The sequence below is a fragment of the Protopterus annectens genome, chromosome 6.part0 (assembly GCF_019279795.1).
Source record: "Protopterus annectens isolate FY-2018-M chromosome 6.part0, PAN1.0, whole genome shotgun sequence".
NCBI classification, from domain to species: Eukaryota; Metazoa; Chordata; order Ceratodontiformes; family Protopteridae; genus Protopterus; species Protopterus annectens.
The window spans coordinates 765,161,825-765,176,136 of NC_056737.1; the positions used below are offsets into that span (position 1 = coordinate 765,161,825).

At 38.7% G+C, this 14,312-nt stretch overlaps 1 protein-coding gene across 1 annotated transcript in view; it reads left to right on the forward strand.

The window, feature by feature from the left end:
- Window positions 1-14,312, forward strand: part of ACTR10 (actin related protein 10) — a 757,243-nt gene that overhangs the window by 114,892 nt on the left and 628,039 nt on the right. Inside the window, exon 3 of the mRNA XM_044074447.1 lies at window positions 9,730-9,812. Coding sequence (XP_043930382.1) covers window positions 9,730-9,812 — 83 coding nt within the window. The remainder of the gene's footprint in view (window positions 1-9,729; window positions 9,813-14,312) is intronic.

The following is a 14,312-nucleotide window of genomic DNA, read 5'->3' on the forward strand; positions in this document are numbered from 1 at the left end:
AATTCCTTCTAAAATTAAAACCTTGCTCTAATGCCCCTGATAATATCCCTTCCTTCTTCCTAAAGACAGCTGCTGAAACCGTTGCCTTCCCCATCTGTATACTTATAAACTGGTCAATCCAAGAAGGTTATGTACCCCAAATTTGGAAAAAAGCCTACATTATTCCCCTCCACAAAGAAGGAAACAATAATAACATCTCCAACTTTAGACCTATCGCCATCTTATCTCCCATCTCTAAACTACTTGAAAAATGTATCCACATACAACTATTACCATAACTCACCAACAGTCACCTACTAACCCCAACACAACATGGATTCAGACCCGGTCACAGTACTTCTACTGCACTACTCTCCTTCCTCGAAACTGTAAATAAAGCCAGAGACTCTAACTGCATTGTCTCCACCCTCCTCCTAGGCCTTTCTAAGGCTTTCGATACCATCTCCTACTCCCTCCTGCTGACCAGACTCTCTAACCTACATCTTTCCCCCTCTTGTATCAACTGGTTTACAAGTTACCTTTCCAACAGGCAACAATCTGTCAAATGGAAGAAATCTACTTCCTCATTCCTCAACACTGTCACTGGTGTACCCCAGGGTTCCATATTAGGTCCCTTACTGTTCAACATCTTCATTAATGACTTCCACCACAATATCCCTAATGCTAAAATAGTCCAATATGCAGATGATTCAGCAGTTATCTGTGCTGCAAACTCCATTCCCTCCCTTATAAAACTAACTCAAGATGCCTTCTCAACCACTGAAAAATGGATGCATGATAACCATCTAGCTCTCAATCCATCAAAAACCAAACTCATGTTATTCACCCCATCCAAAAGCATAACTTTGTTGTTGTGTCTTTCAGCTTTTCCCGGTTAGGGGTCACCACAGCGGAACTCCAGTCCGCTAATGATTGGCAGTAGATTTTTACGTGCTGGCTTGCCGGGCCTAACGCACAACCTTCAACGAAGGAAGGCCCATTCACGCATGTCACCACACAGAAGACACTCTAACTGAGAATCAAACGGGCAACGTCTAACTGTGAGGCGACAACGCTACTGCAGCACCACCTTCCTCATAACCAGTCACAACAACACATCCCTTGAAATTGTTTCCAGTACTAAACTGTTAGGAGCTCTCATCGATAATCAGCTTAAATTTGTTTCCCATATACAAACAAACATTAAAAAAACACATCAGAAACTTGTGTTCTATCGCCATATTCGCTTCCTCTCCCCATCCACTAGATTCCTCCTCTCTACCACATACCTCATCCCTTCTCTCCTTTATGGTGCCCCACTCTTAACCAACCTACAATCCTCTGTCAAAACAAAACTCTCCTCTTGCTACAACAAAATCGCCAAATTCACCACCGGGCACAGATCCTCCTCCCATCACTGTACTGCCCTCCACAAACTAAACTGAGTAGAGCTCCCCAACTACCTTATCTACACTCAACTAACTCTTGCTCGTAAGCTCATTTTCAAGCCCTCACTCTGCCCCTCACTCACCTCAACCTTCATCATGCACCAACCTAGCAGACCCCTAAGAACCAGCACTCAGAACCTAATTGAACTCCACAAACCTGCCCGTCCAGCTACTCTGTTTTTCCCTAGCCCGTCTCTGGAACTCCCTCCCACCTCATATCCGCAGCACCAGCAGCCACCCCATCTTTAAAACTCTCCTCCACTCACATTTATCATCTCTCTGGGAATGCTCATGTTCCCATCCTGCATAACATCCCCAGCTACTACCTTACTCCTTAGTCTACAATCACATCCCCCTATGGAAACATATACATTGTAAATAACCACTTATGTTTAATATCTTCTGTACATACTTACTAACTATCGTCTTTATTTTAACATTTTTTCTAGTGAACATAGAGACTAAAAATTGTAAACTGATATGAGTTGTTGCATTTGCTCTTCTGTGTATTCCAGTTGTATTAACATTTACTTGTGCTTATATGTACTCTTCTGTCATTTTACCAAACTGTTATTTTATTCCATTTTACTTTTTATACTTGATATTGTATCTATGGAGCTTTTCTCCCCAGGACTCCATTGAAAATGGGCTCATTCGGCCCAATGGACCATCCTGGCAAACAAACTTCAAATAAATAATTGTTTGCGTCTTTCGGCTTTTCCTGATTAGGGGTCGCCACAGCGGAACTCCGGTCCACTAATGATTGGTAGTGGATTTTTACGTACCGGGTTACCAGCCCTGACGCGCACAACCTTCAATGAAGGCACGCCCCATTCACGTATGCCTCCACACAGAAGACGCTCTAGCTGAGAATCGAACGGGACAACGTCTTGCTATGAGGCGACAATGCTACCGCAGTACCACCACTGCAGTAAATAAATAATTAATAAATAAATAAATATGTAAATCTTAAAAAATCTGCGGTGCTAGACAAACAGTTAAAGAAATCTAAAAACCTACTCTCAGGTTCTACCCAAAATAAACAAATGTCATCCAAAAACGAGCATAAAAATTCCAACACCTGAAATCACAATTGAACACAAATTTCTTTTCCCAGTAGGAAAGTATAATGTTAGCATACGTGGAGGCACAATGGGCCCCCATAGCAACACCTCTTAGTTGTTTAAAATACTCGCCCTCCAAAAATATAAAATTATTCATTAAAATCACATCCATTACGATTAAACATGTTCTAAAATCATTGTAACTTATGTCATTAATATCACTTAAAACCTCTTCTAACCATTCTAAACCCAGAGTGTGGGGTATTGAAGAAAATAAATCTCACATCAACCGTGATAAAAGTAAGGTTGTCACAATAAAGGCCCGAATGCAGTTTTTTCAAAAGGTCCCATGAGTCTTTGAGTACATTTGCCCCCTGCCCCCATGGACAATTTATTAAGCTTAGAATCCACAAATTTAGCTAAGGGGGCTGTTATGGAACCTTCATCAGAGACTATTGGCCTTAAGGGTGGGTTGCCCGCATCCTTGTGGACCTTGGGGATGACAAAAATTGATGGAATCCTAGGTTTCTCGACATGTAAATAATTGTAAGTATCATTGTCTATAAGCCCTTCAATGAGCAAATCATTTAAACATACTTGTATTCTTTTGTAAGCAATATTTACTTCGTTCAGAGAAAACCTCATATACTGGTTGACATCACCCAAAATGTCCATCATCTTACCTTCATATGTGATTTTGTCTATTAAAACAACACCCCCACCCTTGTCCGGTTTCATAATTCTTAAATTCTTGTTACTTCTACATTGTTCAAGTAAGTCTCTTCCCTACTAAGATTGGGAATCACTTTGTTTTTATTTATGGCTTGCCTTAACTCGTTCTCCACCATACATTCAAAGTTCTTTAATTGTGGATGCAAGGGCGGGTTAAAAGTGCTTTTCCTATGCGAGGTGGTGTTGTGTGAGTTGGGCCTTTCTTGACCATTAAAAAATAGTTCTAGATTCTTTTTCCGTATATATAATTTAAAATCCACCAGTAATTTAAACATGTCACACTTTCTCCTAGGGATATAAGAAAATCCCTTTATGAATAAGTTAAAATGACCTTCCTGCACATCGATGTTACTATAATTAAAAATGTTAAAATTGTTATAACTTATTTTGAGGCCATCCTTGACCATTCTGACCCCAGGGCCTGTCTCTAGTGAGCTCCCCATTGTCCTGTCCAGGCATTGTACCTGTAACTGACTGGTCCTTTCGTTTTCAACCTTTCTGACCACCGGGGAGAAGGAAAATCCGAAGGGTCCCAAATGTTAAAAGGAACATCATTGACCTGCCCACCAAACCCACCATCATGTACACTTTCCCTGTTTAAATTGTCATTACCATAAAATCTAGCCCCCCTGCCTAGGTTTGGGGTAGTGCACATTCTCTTTATATTCATTAATATCTCTAGCTTTTTCACCTTTCTAACATGCACTTCTTTACATTTTAAATTAATATTCCTTAACAAATCAAAATATTTCTCCTTTTCATCTTCAATAGTATACATTAAATCACTGATAATGTTGTTGTTGTTGGTATGCTCAACCACATGGAAAATATTGTTCATTTAATTTTCATTGTTTTTAATTATAGCTCTCATGACATCAAAGTCACATTTGTCAAATGCAACAACCAAATCTTTGTGAAAATCGGAGCCATTAGTAACATTGTTTGGATATTTGCACACCCTTAAACCCTTAGGTACAATATTTAACTGCAAACATTGCTTCAAATTGTCATTGTCCATTTGATACATCTTATATTTAGTAAATAAAGCAATAGCAAATAGCTAGGGTCAGTTTGTTTGAAAATCCAGAGTGACCTCAGATGACAATGATTTTATTAATGAAATTGCTTATCTTATGGATTTGTTCAGGGCTAGGGGGTACCCAGAAAAGCTTCTAGCAGAAGTATATAACGAAGTTTTGGAAGCAAGAAAATCTAGGTTTGCCCCCTGTTTTCAGGAGTGACAATTAGGACCTTGAAAATATTCAAACATCGGAGCGGTCAGGTGATAATGGGTACAACAGTGCTTTGGTTATTACTTATGATGGGGATGCTGGGTTGGCCAGAAATATAGAAAGGGAATGGAGCAGATTTGCTAGTACATCAGACCTGCAGTATATATTTGATAAGCCTTTTAAGTGTATTTACAGAAGGGGACGCTTTATTAAAAACATTTTGGAGAATGGCACCCCTAGGACAGATGTTTACCTTTCTAATAAAAGGGGCACATACAAGTGTGGTTATTGTGCCCAATGCCCTTATATCAAAGTTGGAGAGATGGTTCATCTGAAAAGTAGAGACAGACTTAAGACAAATGGTTTTGCTAATTGCAATACTAATGGTATTTATTTAGCCTTGTGTGACAAATGTGAAGCATTCTATATAGGCAAAACTGAGAGAAAATTAAAGTTAAGAATGTATGAACACAGGTATGATACAAAAAAGATGAACAGTAACAATTCTCTGTATAAACATACTTTGAACTGTGCAGGAGCTGTTTTTTATTTTTATGTAATAGAAATATTGCCCATTGATCCTAGGGGTGGCCCTTGGGAAACACGCCTAGAATACAGGGAACTGTACTGGCAACTAGTTCTTGAAGCTACTAGGTATCCTGGTTTGAATGAGATGGTTTCATTGAAGCCAGTCTTAAAGCTTAGGTCAGCTAAACTTTAAATTATGTGACTGTCCAGCAGATGGTGCTGTTTAACATTTTGTATGACCTACACAACAGTGTTTTAAATGTGGTTTTACAAGGGTTTTATATTTTTAAATATTTATTTTTTGTTTACAAGTTTTTACAAATTGTAAATAATATATTTTTTACAAGATTCCTGCTTGACCAACAAATGATTTTCTATGCACTTCTGTACTTATTGTGTATCATTGTGTATATAGTTTTTTTTGCACTGTGTTTTTAAAAGTATAACAGTTTGTTAATTGTTTAATTGGGGATATTTCTGTATATAAAGGGGTTTCAGAAGTTGGTATACTCATCTGAAGAAGTTTTTTTGTGACAAAAACGCGGTGATACAGTTAATGCGTTCTGGATGTGCTTTACGTTTTTTTAATATCGTGTGCGATCAATAAAACAGTGGATTTTATTCTGGTGAACCTTCCAGTGCCTTAGTTCTGGTTATCAGCTTACGTTTGGCACTTTTTCCACTTTCTTTGTTTTAAAGGAAAGGGTTCTAGACATGTGCTTCCTGCTAAGTCTACTCAAACCCCAACCTCCCAGAAACTCCTTTTCAGAATAAGCCAGGTTACATTTGACAGTTTGTTTCCCCTTTCCCTTGGCCAGGTTCCCTTATCCCTACATCCTTTCCTGTCTCTTACATATTGGTTAAGGATCACAACATGAGTTCTGTCAATCATCTGCCGGGAGTATTTCATGGTGTGGAAATCCCTTCCTTCATTTTTGCGCATCCCTCAATCCCGTCTGGAACAACTCCCTCTTTTCCTAAAGATGCTCAACTCTCTTCCATTCTCTTTTCGTCCAGGGCATCATTCAAGCTGTGCCTCTTGCCCAGATATGGAGGGTTTTTTATTCCAAAATGTTTCTGGTCCCCTGAAGGGAAGGTACTTGGAGACTAATTCTGGATCTTTCCCAGGCCAACACCTTTCTCAAAACTCCTTTTTGAATGTTGTCTCTTCAGACTTTATTTCCCCTCTTTTACATGAGGCCTTTCTAGACTCTCTAGATCTCAAGAATGCCTATCTTCATAACCCCATCTATACCCTTTTCAGGAATTTTTAAAGTTTCTGTTTCTTCTTGTATATTCAGTTCTCTACTTTGCCCTTTGGCCTCTGTACTGCCCCGAGGGTATTCACCGAATTCTTCACTCCTGTCATTGCCTTTTATAGGATGAGAGGAGTTGAGATCTTTCCCTAGATGGATGATCTGCTCATTCAGGCTTCTTCCCTCAACACTCTGCTTCAGGATCTCAGGTTTACAATTTCCCTGTTAGAGTCTGAGGGTCACCATAAATGTTAAGAAGCACACACCAACACCTTCCCAGGGTCATATTTTCCTCAGATGCAGGCTTCAGACCATCCCCATGTTGTCAGCTTTGCCTGCCCCAAAAGGTTCTGTCTCTCACTGCCTTTTTCCAGTCTCTTCTTTATCTGGCTTCAGGGTCCCCATGTTCATGGGTTCCACCATTCCCATGCTCTGTCTGGCCATGCTTCACATGTGAAAGCTTCAGTGGTACCTCAAGTCAGTGTGGCTCCAACATTGCCACCCCTTGGACTTCCCAGTACCTTTTCCTTCCCTGTTGTAAGCTAAAGTTTCAGTGGTGGATTCATCAACTGTCTGTTAACCTAGGGCTTCCTTTCTAAGCCCCAGTCCTGACTCAAGAGATCTGTACAGACATCTCAGACAGGGGATGGGGGGGGGGCTCTTTCAGCTCTCTCAAGGCTTACAACCTCTGGCATCTTCACTAGATGTCATAGCACATCAACATAAAGGAGACAAGGGCTCTACTGCTAGCTCTTCAGGCCATTTCTTTTTGTTATTGTTTTCATGGTAAATGCCTTTCCACATCAGTAGAGGCTCTTTCTGCCAGGGTGGTTGCCTCTGGTGCTCTTTTTAAGGAGCTGTGTACCAGTTCCATCACTGAGGCTGCAATTTGGTCCTCATTTCATACTTTCACTAAGGATCACAAGTTGGATGTTTTTTCCAGGGCCAGAGCTGGCTTTGCCAGGGATTCCTGCATGGGTTTCTGGGGGGAGGGGGCTATTCTATGCCATCCTCCTCCCAGGATTCAACTTGAGCTTTTCTACTCTTCCTTAGTTTATGAATATTGCAGCAGTGATATGGAAGGGCATAGTACAGTTGTATAAAATTTTACCATACCAGTAGATGTCCATCTCTTCAGTGTTGCAGTATGCACTCCCACCCTCCTGCCCCCTCTGCTGTAGCCTATTTCTTCTTCCCCTCCTGGCTAAGGTGTTCTTCTCCTTTTTCTCCTTCTGGATGCACATGGTTTTCCTTGTTCCTAGGGACATTCTGTTCCTCCTGGGGCTTTTCCACTTCTGTGTGTTTGCTTCTGTATGTCACCTTTATTCCCTGCACCTTGTGCAGAGAGTGTACGTGTGATGTACAGTGCCTACAAGTACTAAAGACTTTGGTGCACTGGCCAGACATTGGGCTATCCTCGGCGGGATATCCCTTAGGTTATGAATATTGCAACAATGAAGAGGACATCTACTGTTATGGTAAGGTTTTACCCAACTGAACTTCTCCAGTGTGCTTTACATACTAAAGTATACACACCTGTGTATGCACACAAACACAGATTCTGTGAGATAGAAGTCAACCATAACTGTATGTTAAGCATGTATGTCATATACGTTTTTTATTCAAAATAAGATAATTCATTAACAGCTGCAAACTTTAAATGCAACTTTTCAGTCTTTACTACACTGTTCAACCCCTGAAAAATGTATTTATCTGTTTAGTTTATTTAGTGTCTTTGTAGTCTGGAATATTTGAAAGGGCTGTTCTGTCTTGACCTTCAGTCTTATTTATGCAACAGCCCTTGGTGTACTGCAGCTTTCCTTGGAGATGTTTCTGGAGGAGTACGTTCGCTAATGAGGTTCACAGTTCTCATGTTTTCTGTTTTCTTGTGATGGCAGTGGTTGTAGGGGCAGCTTCTGGAATTGGAGTGCCGGGCTGTTGCCCTCCCAAATAGAAAGATCTTTTTTTTGTTGTATTCTGTATTGTTATTGTTTTTAGTTTTTTTGTATTTTTTTTTCTCCTTAGAGTGTACTTCCCTGTTTTGAGAACATGGAAGTGGACAGAGCTCAGATTTCTTTAAAGAAAAAGAAAGATTGCTTACTCAGCTTGGACATTTTTGAAAACAGTTTAGCCTTTATGCATATGCCCCTATAGAGAATAAAGCAATATTGCCTTATTGCAGGCCCACCTGACATTTTGGCTTTGCAAAAAGAACCTTGCCATGATGGCTGCTTGTGTTGCTCGGTGAAGCAGTGAGCAGCATTTCCGATTTGCTCAGGTTGTATCAGGTGACTTGTGCCCGAGGCAGCTTGAGTCAAACGTGAAAGAACACACAGCAACTTGCAGGACTGGTAGCATGGTCTTTTTGAAAGCAGTCCAATCTTTATACATATGCCCTTATAGAGAATAAGGCAATAATGCCTCATTACAGGCCTTCCTGACATTTTGGCCCTGCAGGAACAACCTTTCTAAGTCTGTCTATGTTGTTAGATGAAATAAGTAGAAACCTTTCCGATTTGCTCAAGTTGCATCCGATGTCATGTGCTTAAGGCAGCCTGAGTAACATGATTTAGACAACCTGAGTTTTAAGTGAAAGAACACAAAGCGACTTGCAGATGGACTAATAGATTTTTTTTCTTATTTAAGTTTTTAATAACAATACATGATCAGGAGATGCCAGTCGATCAGCAATGCATTACATTATTCAATTCAGAATGCTGGTACAGAAATAAATACTACTAGAGTGCTTTAGCACCTTGTGTGTTATAAGTTTTAGCAAGCAACGTGCTGCAGTTTTAAAGTAAGTAGAAAGATCTCTTTTAAGTTGAGGGGCACAAAAATTAGGACCAGGCTTACTCCTTAGAATAGGTGTGTCAGCCAGATTGGGAACTGATCCTTTTTTGGCTTCTCATCTTTAAGTTGAGAGCACCAGATCTGAGAACAGCACTGGGCACAAGATGGGTCAGCTATGGCTCTGTGTCTTCTCATGCCCCCACAAATTGAGATCAGTCAACTCCACAGATCATGCACACTGCTACCTTTGTCTCATTAATTATTAAAACCAAGCGTTTAAGATGCAAATTCTTTAAATATCTGTGCAAGTCATTTTTTAATGTTGTACTGCCAGGTTACAGACTATTTTCTTTATGTAATTTGTAGCAAGTAAGTTGCAGTATTTTTGGTACAAGACCCAGTTTATGGGTGAAAAGGGTCAGACATCCAAATCATTTAACTGTTACTGCTCATTTTCACTATATTTACCGTCATCGGGACTCAGAAAATGAAAACTTTCAGAAATGTAAATGCTGAAGTGACTGGAAGTTGTAAATGTCTTGTTTTACATGTTTTACATGAAGAAATTTAGAAATGTGTAGTGTTAGTGTGAAATGTGTACTTTTAGCTATAAGTCATGTCCAGAAGAAACCGTGATGAGACAAAAAGGAAATACAACCATGTATCTTAACCAAATGTATTTGTTTTCTTTTTTCAGCCAATACAAGTTGTTCAGTACAACATCAATACAGAGGAACTGTATTCATTGTTGAAGGAATATATTCACATGTTGTACTTCAGGTAAAGCTTTATTGTCATTTAAAACAATATGTTAGTTTCCAGGCTGTTTACTGAAGAACTGCGCAAACTGCACCTTAAAGTTCATAGACAAGGAAAAAATGTCTCTTATTTGAAGTCCAGTAACTCCAAAACATAAAAATTTGACTGTGTGGAAGTGATAGGTCTTTTCGCTGTACTTTGTTTTATAGCCATCTCTGAGGTTGCTGCCAACCGTACAGAACCTTCTGCGTTTTCCTATGGTTTGTGCCTTGGATCAGTAGTGATGTAGAGTAGTGGTCTTATTTCCATACATGGAAATACATCACCATCCTAGTGCAGCCACAGAGATAGTTTGATAGTGATATATGCATTTCTTTTCTCAAGGCAGATCAAGAAAATTCTTATATTAAGTAGGTATTAAGACATATGCATAGAGTTCAACAGAGGTCCACAATTTCAGTTACAGATCATCTGCAGTTTCATTACTGAGACAGTTGATCAGTGGGCCTTACATTAAAGCAAGTGGACTTGGGTATGGTGATGATCCTTTTAAATACTTGTAGTGATATATATGGTTACATAGGGTGCTGAATACAAACCTATAATAGTTGAGTTTAGACTGAGACATCTGCATAGAAACTAGATTTAGTGTATTAAAATAGATTAAAATGAAAAGGAAGAAAATAAACAATTAGAGGAGAGCACCTCCAGCTAAAGTGATGAGTATATCTGGCAGGTGGAAAGGCAAGGAGATGGAAAAAGGGTTGCTTCCAGAATATCAGATATTGAAATTTATTTAAAAAATTGTACTAACTTTTGGATGGGTAAAATAAATAAGAAATGAGATGCTGGAATCTAGATATGAATTCTAACTTGGAGATCACATGACCCTGGGAGACGAGTGTGTGACGTCTGTGTTAGACGAATTAACTATAGAGAGACATGTGTTTCATCTCTTGCAAAATACACTATTTGTGATTTTTTTAAATCTTGGTTTATGAATTTTATGAATCAATATTTGTCATTATTTTTCTTCTGAAAGTCAGCATTTTAATTGACATTTTATTTTTCTGAGTAGGAAGAGAGGGAGGGAGGGCATGAGTTGAAAGTTCTGGTAGTTTGTGCCACTGAGCATTTTATTAAGAGGAAATGAAAAAAAAAACATTAAACTGTGGATGGAGATGGTACCAAGGCTGAAAGTAGAAATGGTAGGATGGACTTGGCTGAAGTTGTTTATAAGAGGAAAGTTCGTGCTGGTTGTAAAGGATTTGAATTGCTGGAGATTGTGTGGACATTTGAGAAGACCAACAACTCTGCATTTGTTACACATTGCACTTGAAAGATGTGCAGTTACCAAAATAACCCTTAGCAAATTTCATAAGTTTGGTTTCTAAGCCGAAGTTTTATTGACTGTTAAGAAGTATGATGCCTCAGATCCCACATTAGATCTTGTGGATGTCAGTGTAGTCGTCCATTTCCTTCCTGCAGGTATGACTTAACAGGTTGAATGCTTAATTGAAAGTAAGTGTTTATTCCATAAATGTGATAGTCTTTAAGATATGAAGTTGTCATGTTTTATAGTGTTGTTGTTATGTTTTGTTAAGGCTGAATGTCTATTAATGGGTACTGTAATGCTCTGTATGTCAGGCACAGGTCTCCTCTAAGAAGGTGACAAAATACAGAGCAAAGACAGAGTTACTGTATCCTTTGTCTGCAAGCCAAGCCTTGAAACCACTTGATCCTGTTTGGGTGGAATCCTCATACCTTCTCCAGCTGTACCAAATGGCATGTTACAGAAGTTACAGAATAGGATACAGTATTCTGTAATCTGTAAGAACTTGCAAAGTCTTTCACTCCTGTAACAGTTAGCTGTTGCCTAGCATTAATATATTAAACTTTTTTTTTTAATCAAATGTCAAAGTGCTACTCTGAAGTGACAAGCAGGGTAGTTTCTACTGCACGACCCATGTGTAATATCAAGCACTGCTTAAAATGGGGGTGATCTCAGTGGGTTTAAGGAAGTGTTCCCACGTTTACAGTCAACTGCATGATTGCACCAGACACTGGAGTCATTTTTGACATCTGAGAAAAAAAGGCTTCAGGCGAGAACCTTAAGAGCCTCCTTCCTTGACAGGGAATGGTGAGGATAGCAGTCCTCCTTTTCTCACTTGCTGGTTATGAGAATGCAGTTTATTGCAGACTCAACTTTCTTTGGGTTCACTTACCTTCAGATCCATGTACTGGTCAATGAAGGATTATGTGTTGAATGCTTGAGCCAAATTGCAATAAGCTGCACGGACAGATAAACCTTCATCAAGGGCAGCAGCCACACACTTATTTATTTATTTATTTGCATTTGTTAACCGGGTTGGTCCAGCTGGGTAAGTTGGTCCACCTTTTCAGTGAGCACCCGGGGAAAAGCCCACAGACAAACAAACACATATGAATAGATAACACATATGAAATAAGACAAATTAACAATATTACAGACAAAACAATATGGATAAGAAAAACAATGAAAAAAACAAAAAGAAGAGTAGAGTAAGGCAGGTAGGATGCATGCAAAAGTACAAAGATTTATGAAAAGGTGTTCTGAGCAAAAAAAAAAAAAGTTTTTGTGAAGTTAAGCGTACAAAATCTGCCTTTGACAAAAACTGTACTTGGTTAGGTTGTAGAGAAGAAGGTTTCCTGTTTAAGTAAATAATGCCAAAGAAGAGGTAAACTAAGAACCAAAAGTAAAAAAAAATAAAATCACATACAATGGGTCCCTGCAGTCCAACTTTATTAAAAATAAAATAAAAAACACCTAAGCACTTTCACTGTACATCATCAGAGTCGTAAAAATGCATCTCCACTGAATTCCTTAAATAGCACGGTAATTACACAGCGACCAATCAGTTCACATTTCCCTGATGCAATAAGGTTGATGTCATCTCTTAAAAATCTTAAGAAACTTTCCCCCAAGAACAAACAGGAATGAAAAATGAGAGTATAACTATAATTACCATTAATTACCATTTAGGCATTCAAAAAAGTAAAAATAAAAATTTAAAGTAAAAAGTAAACAACAAAAATAAATCATCATAGTTATACCACTGTAGCCCTCTGTTTAAGAATAAGGGCCATTGATATAAAATAATTCAACCCAGGTTTATGGGTGGCATTTAGTCTCAGTTGCCATTTTGTCTCTCTAATTTCTAATTCTAACTTGGCACTCCCACCTCTCTCATTGGTGTGAACCCTATCAATGATAAAAAATATAAATCTTTTATAATTGGTACATTCTAGTGTATACATGTAAAGAGCGTTGTGTGTATTTTTATTCTTAATGTCTCTAAGGTGTTCAGTAATGCAGTTACTTAATTTCCATGTGTTTTTTAATACATAAAATCCTGGGCATGATATACATGTTGCTAAGTATACCACTATACTAATGTTGCAATTGCAATGGCCTGGGCAACTAATCGTACTGTCATAAATGCTGACTAAAACACAGGGTCCATCATTTATATTTTTGCAAGTCCTACAAAGACCCACATTTGTACATCAATGATTTGTGTGCTTTGTTAGGCTTTAGTTCTCCCTCTAGAATGTTCTTTATGTTTCTGCCCCCGCTGTACACTACCCATGATTTCAGTCCCAGTTTGTCTTTCATTTCATTGTCAAAATTCAAATCCCATAACCTGTTAATGCTGGCCACCAAACAAGGCATTTCTTGGTTGTATTGTAAAAATACTGGGTGGTAGGCGCTTTCAGGAAAAATGTAGTTCCTCTCTTTTTTTATAATTTCCTTCTTAACATTGAGTAGTAACTTCATTGAGTACCCCCTATTCCTAAACATTCCTATTAAAGTATATATTTCCTTCCGAAAAAGCTCATCATCACTAATGAGGCATGATAACCTGACCATCTGTCCCTGTATCTGTCTGAATAAGTTCCATTATGGTTTGGTCCATCATTTTGCACAATATATCTGAAGTCCATTTAAGCTGTACGTGATGGGTGTTTCTGTCCCACACAGAGAACTTCCCTCCATACAAGAGTTAAGGAAAAGATGATGTGAAGATTATCTTCAGTTAAGGAGACTGGAAGAAATGAAGGAGTGGGTTTATCTTAGTGTGAATTTCATTCTAAACCTGTAGTAGATAAGATTTTATAAACATCTCTGATCTTATTCTTAGGAAAAAAAGGAAGATATGGCACTGTTCTTGAACCTCTCAAATTTTTCTGTTGTGCTCATCAACTTCACACTGATCTAGAGGTTAAAGGTCTGTCTGTAGTCAAGAAGGGATCTAGTGCAATCAGATAAAATCATGTCTCCCAAATGAACAGAGTAACTTAATTTAGTCAAATGTCAAAAAAGGAAACTTGAATATAAAAATGTTTATTGAGGAGGGCTACATGCTGCTTCTAGTACTCCTAGTCCCAGAGTAGATTAAGGATAGTACCCAGAGCATGCAGCAGTGCCAGAGTAGATTAGGAGATGGATTAGGGTTGCATACTCCTGCTACTACCCATAAT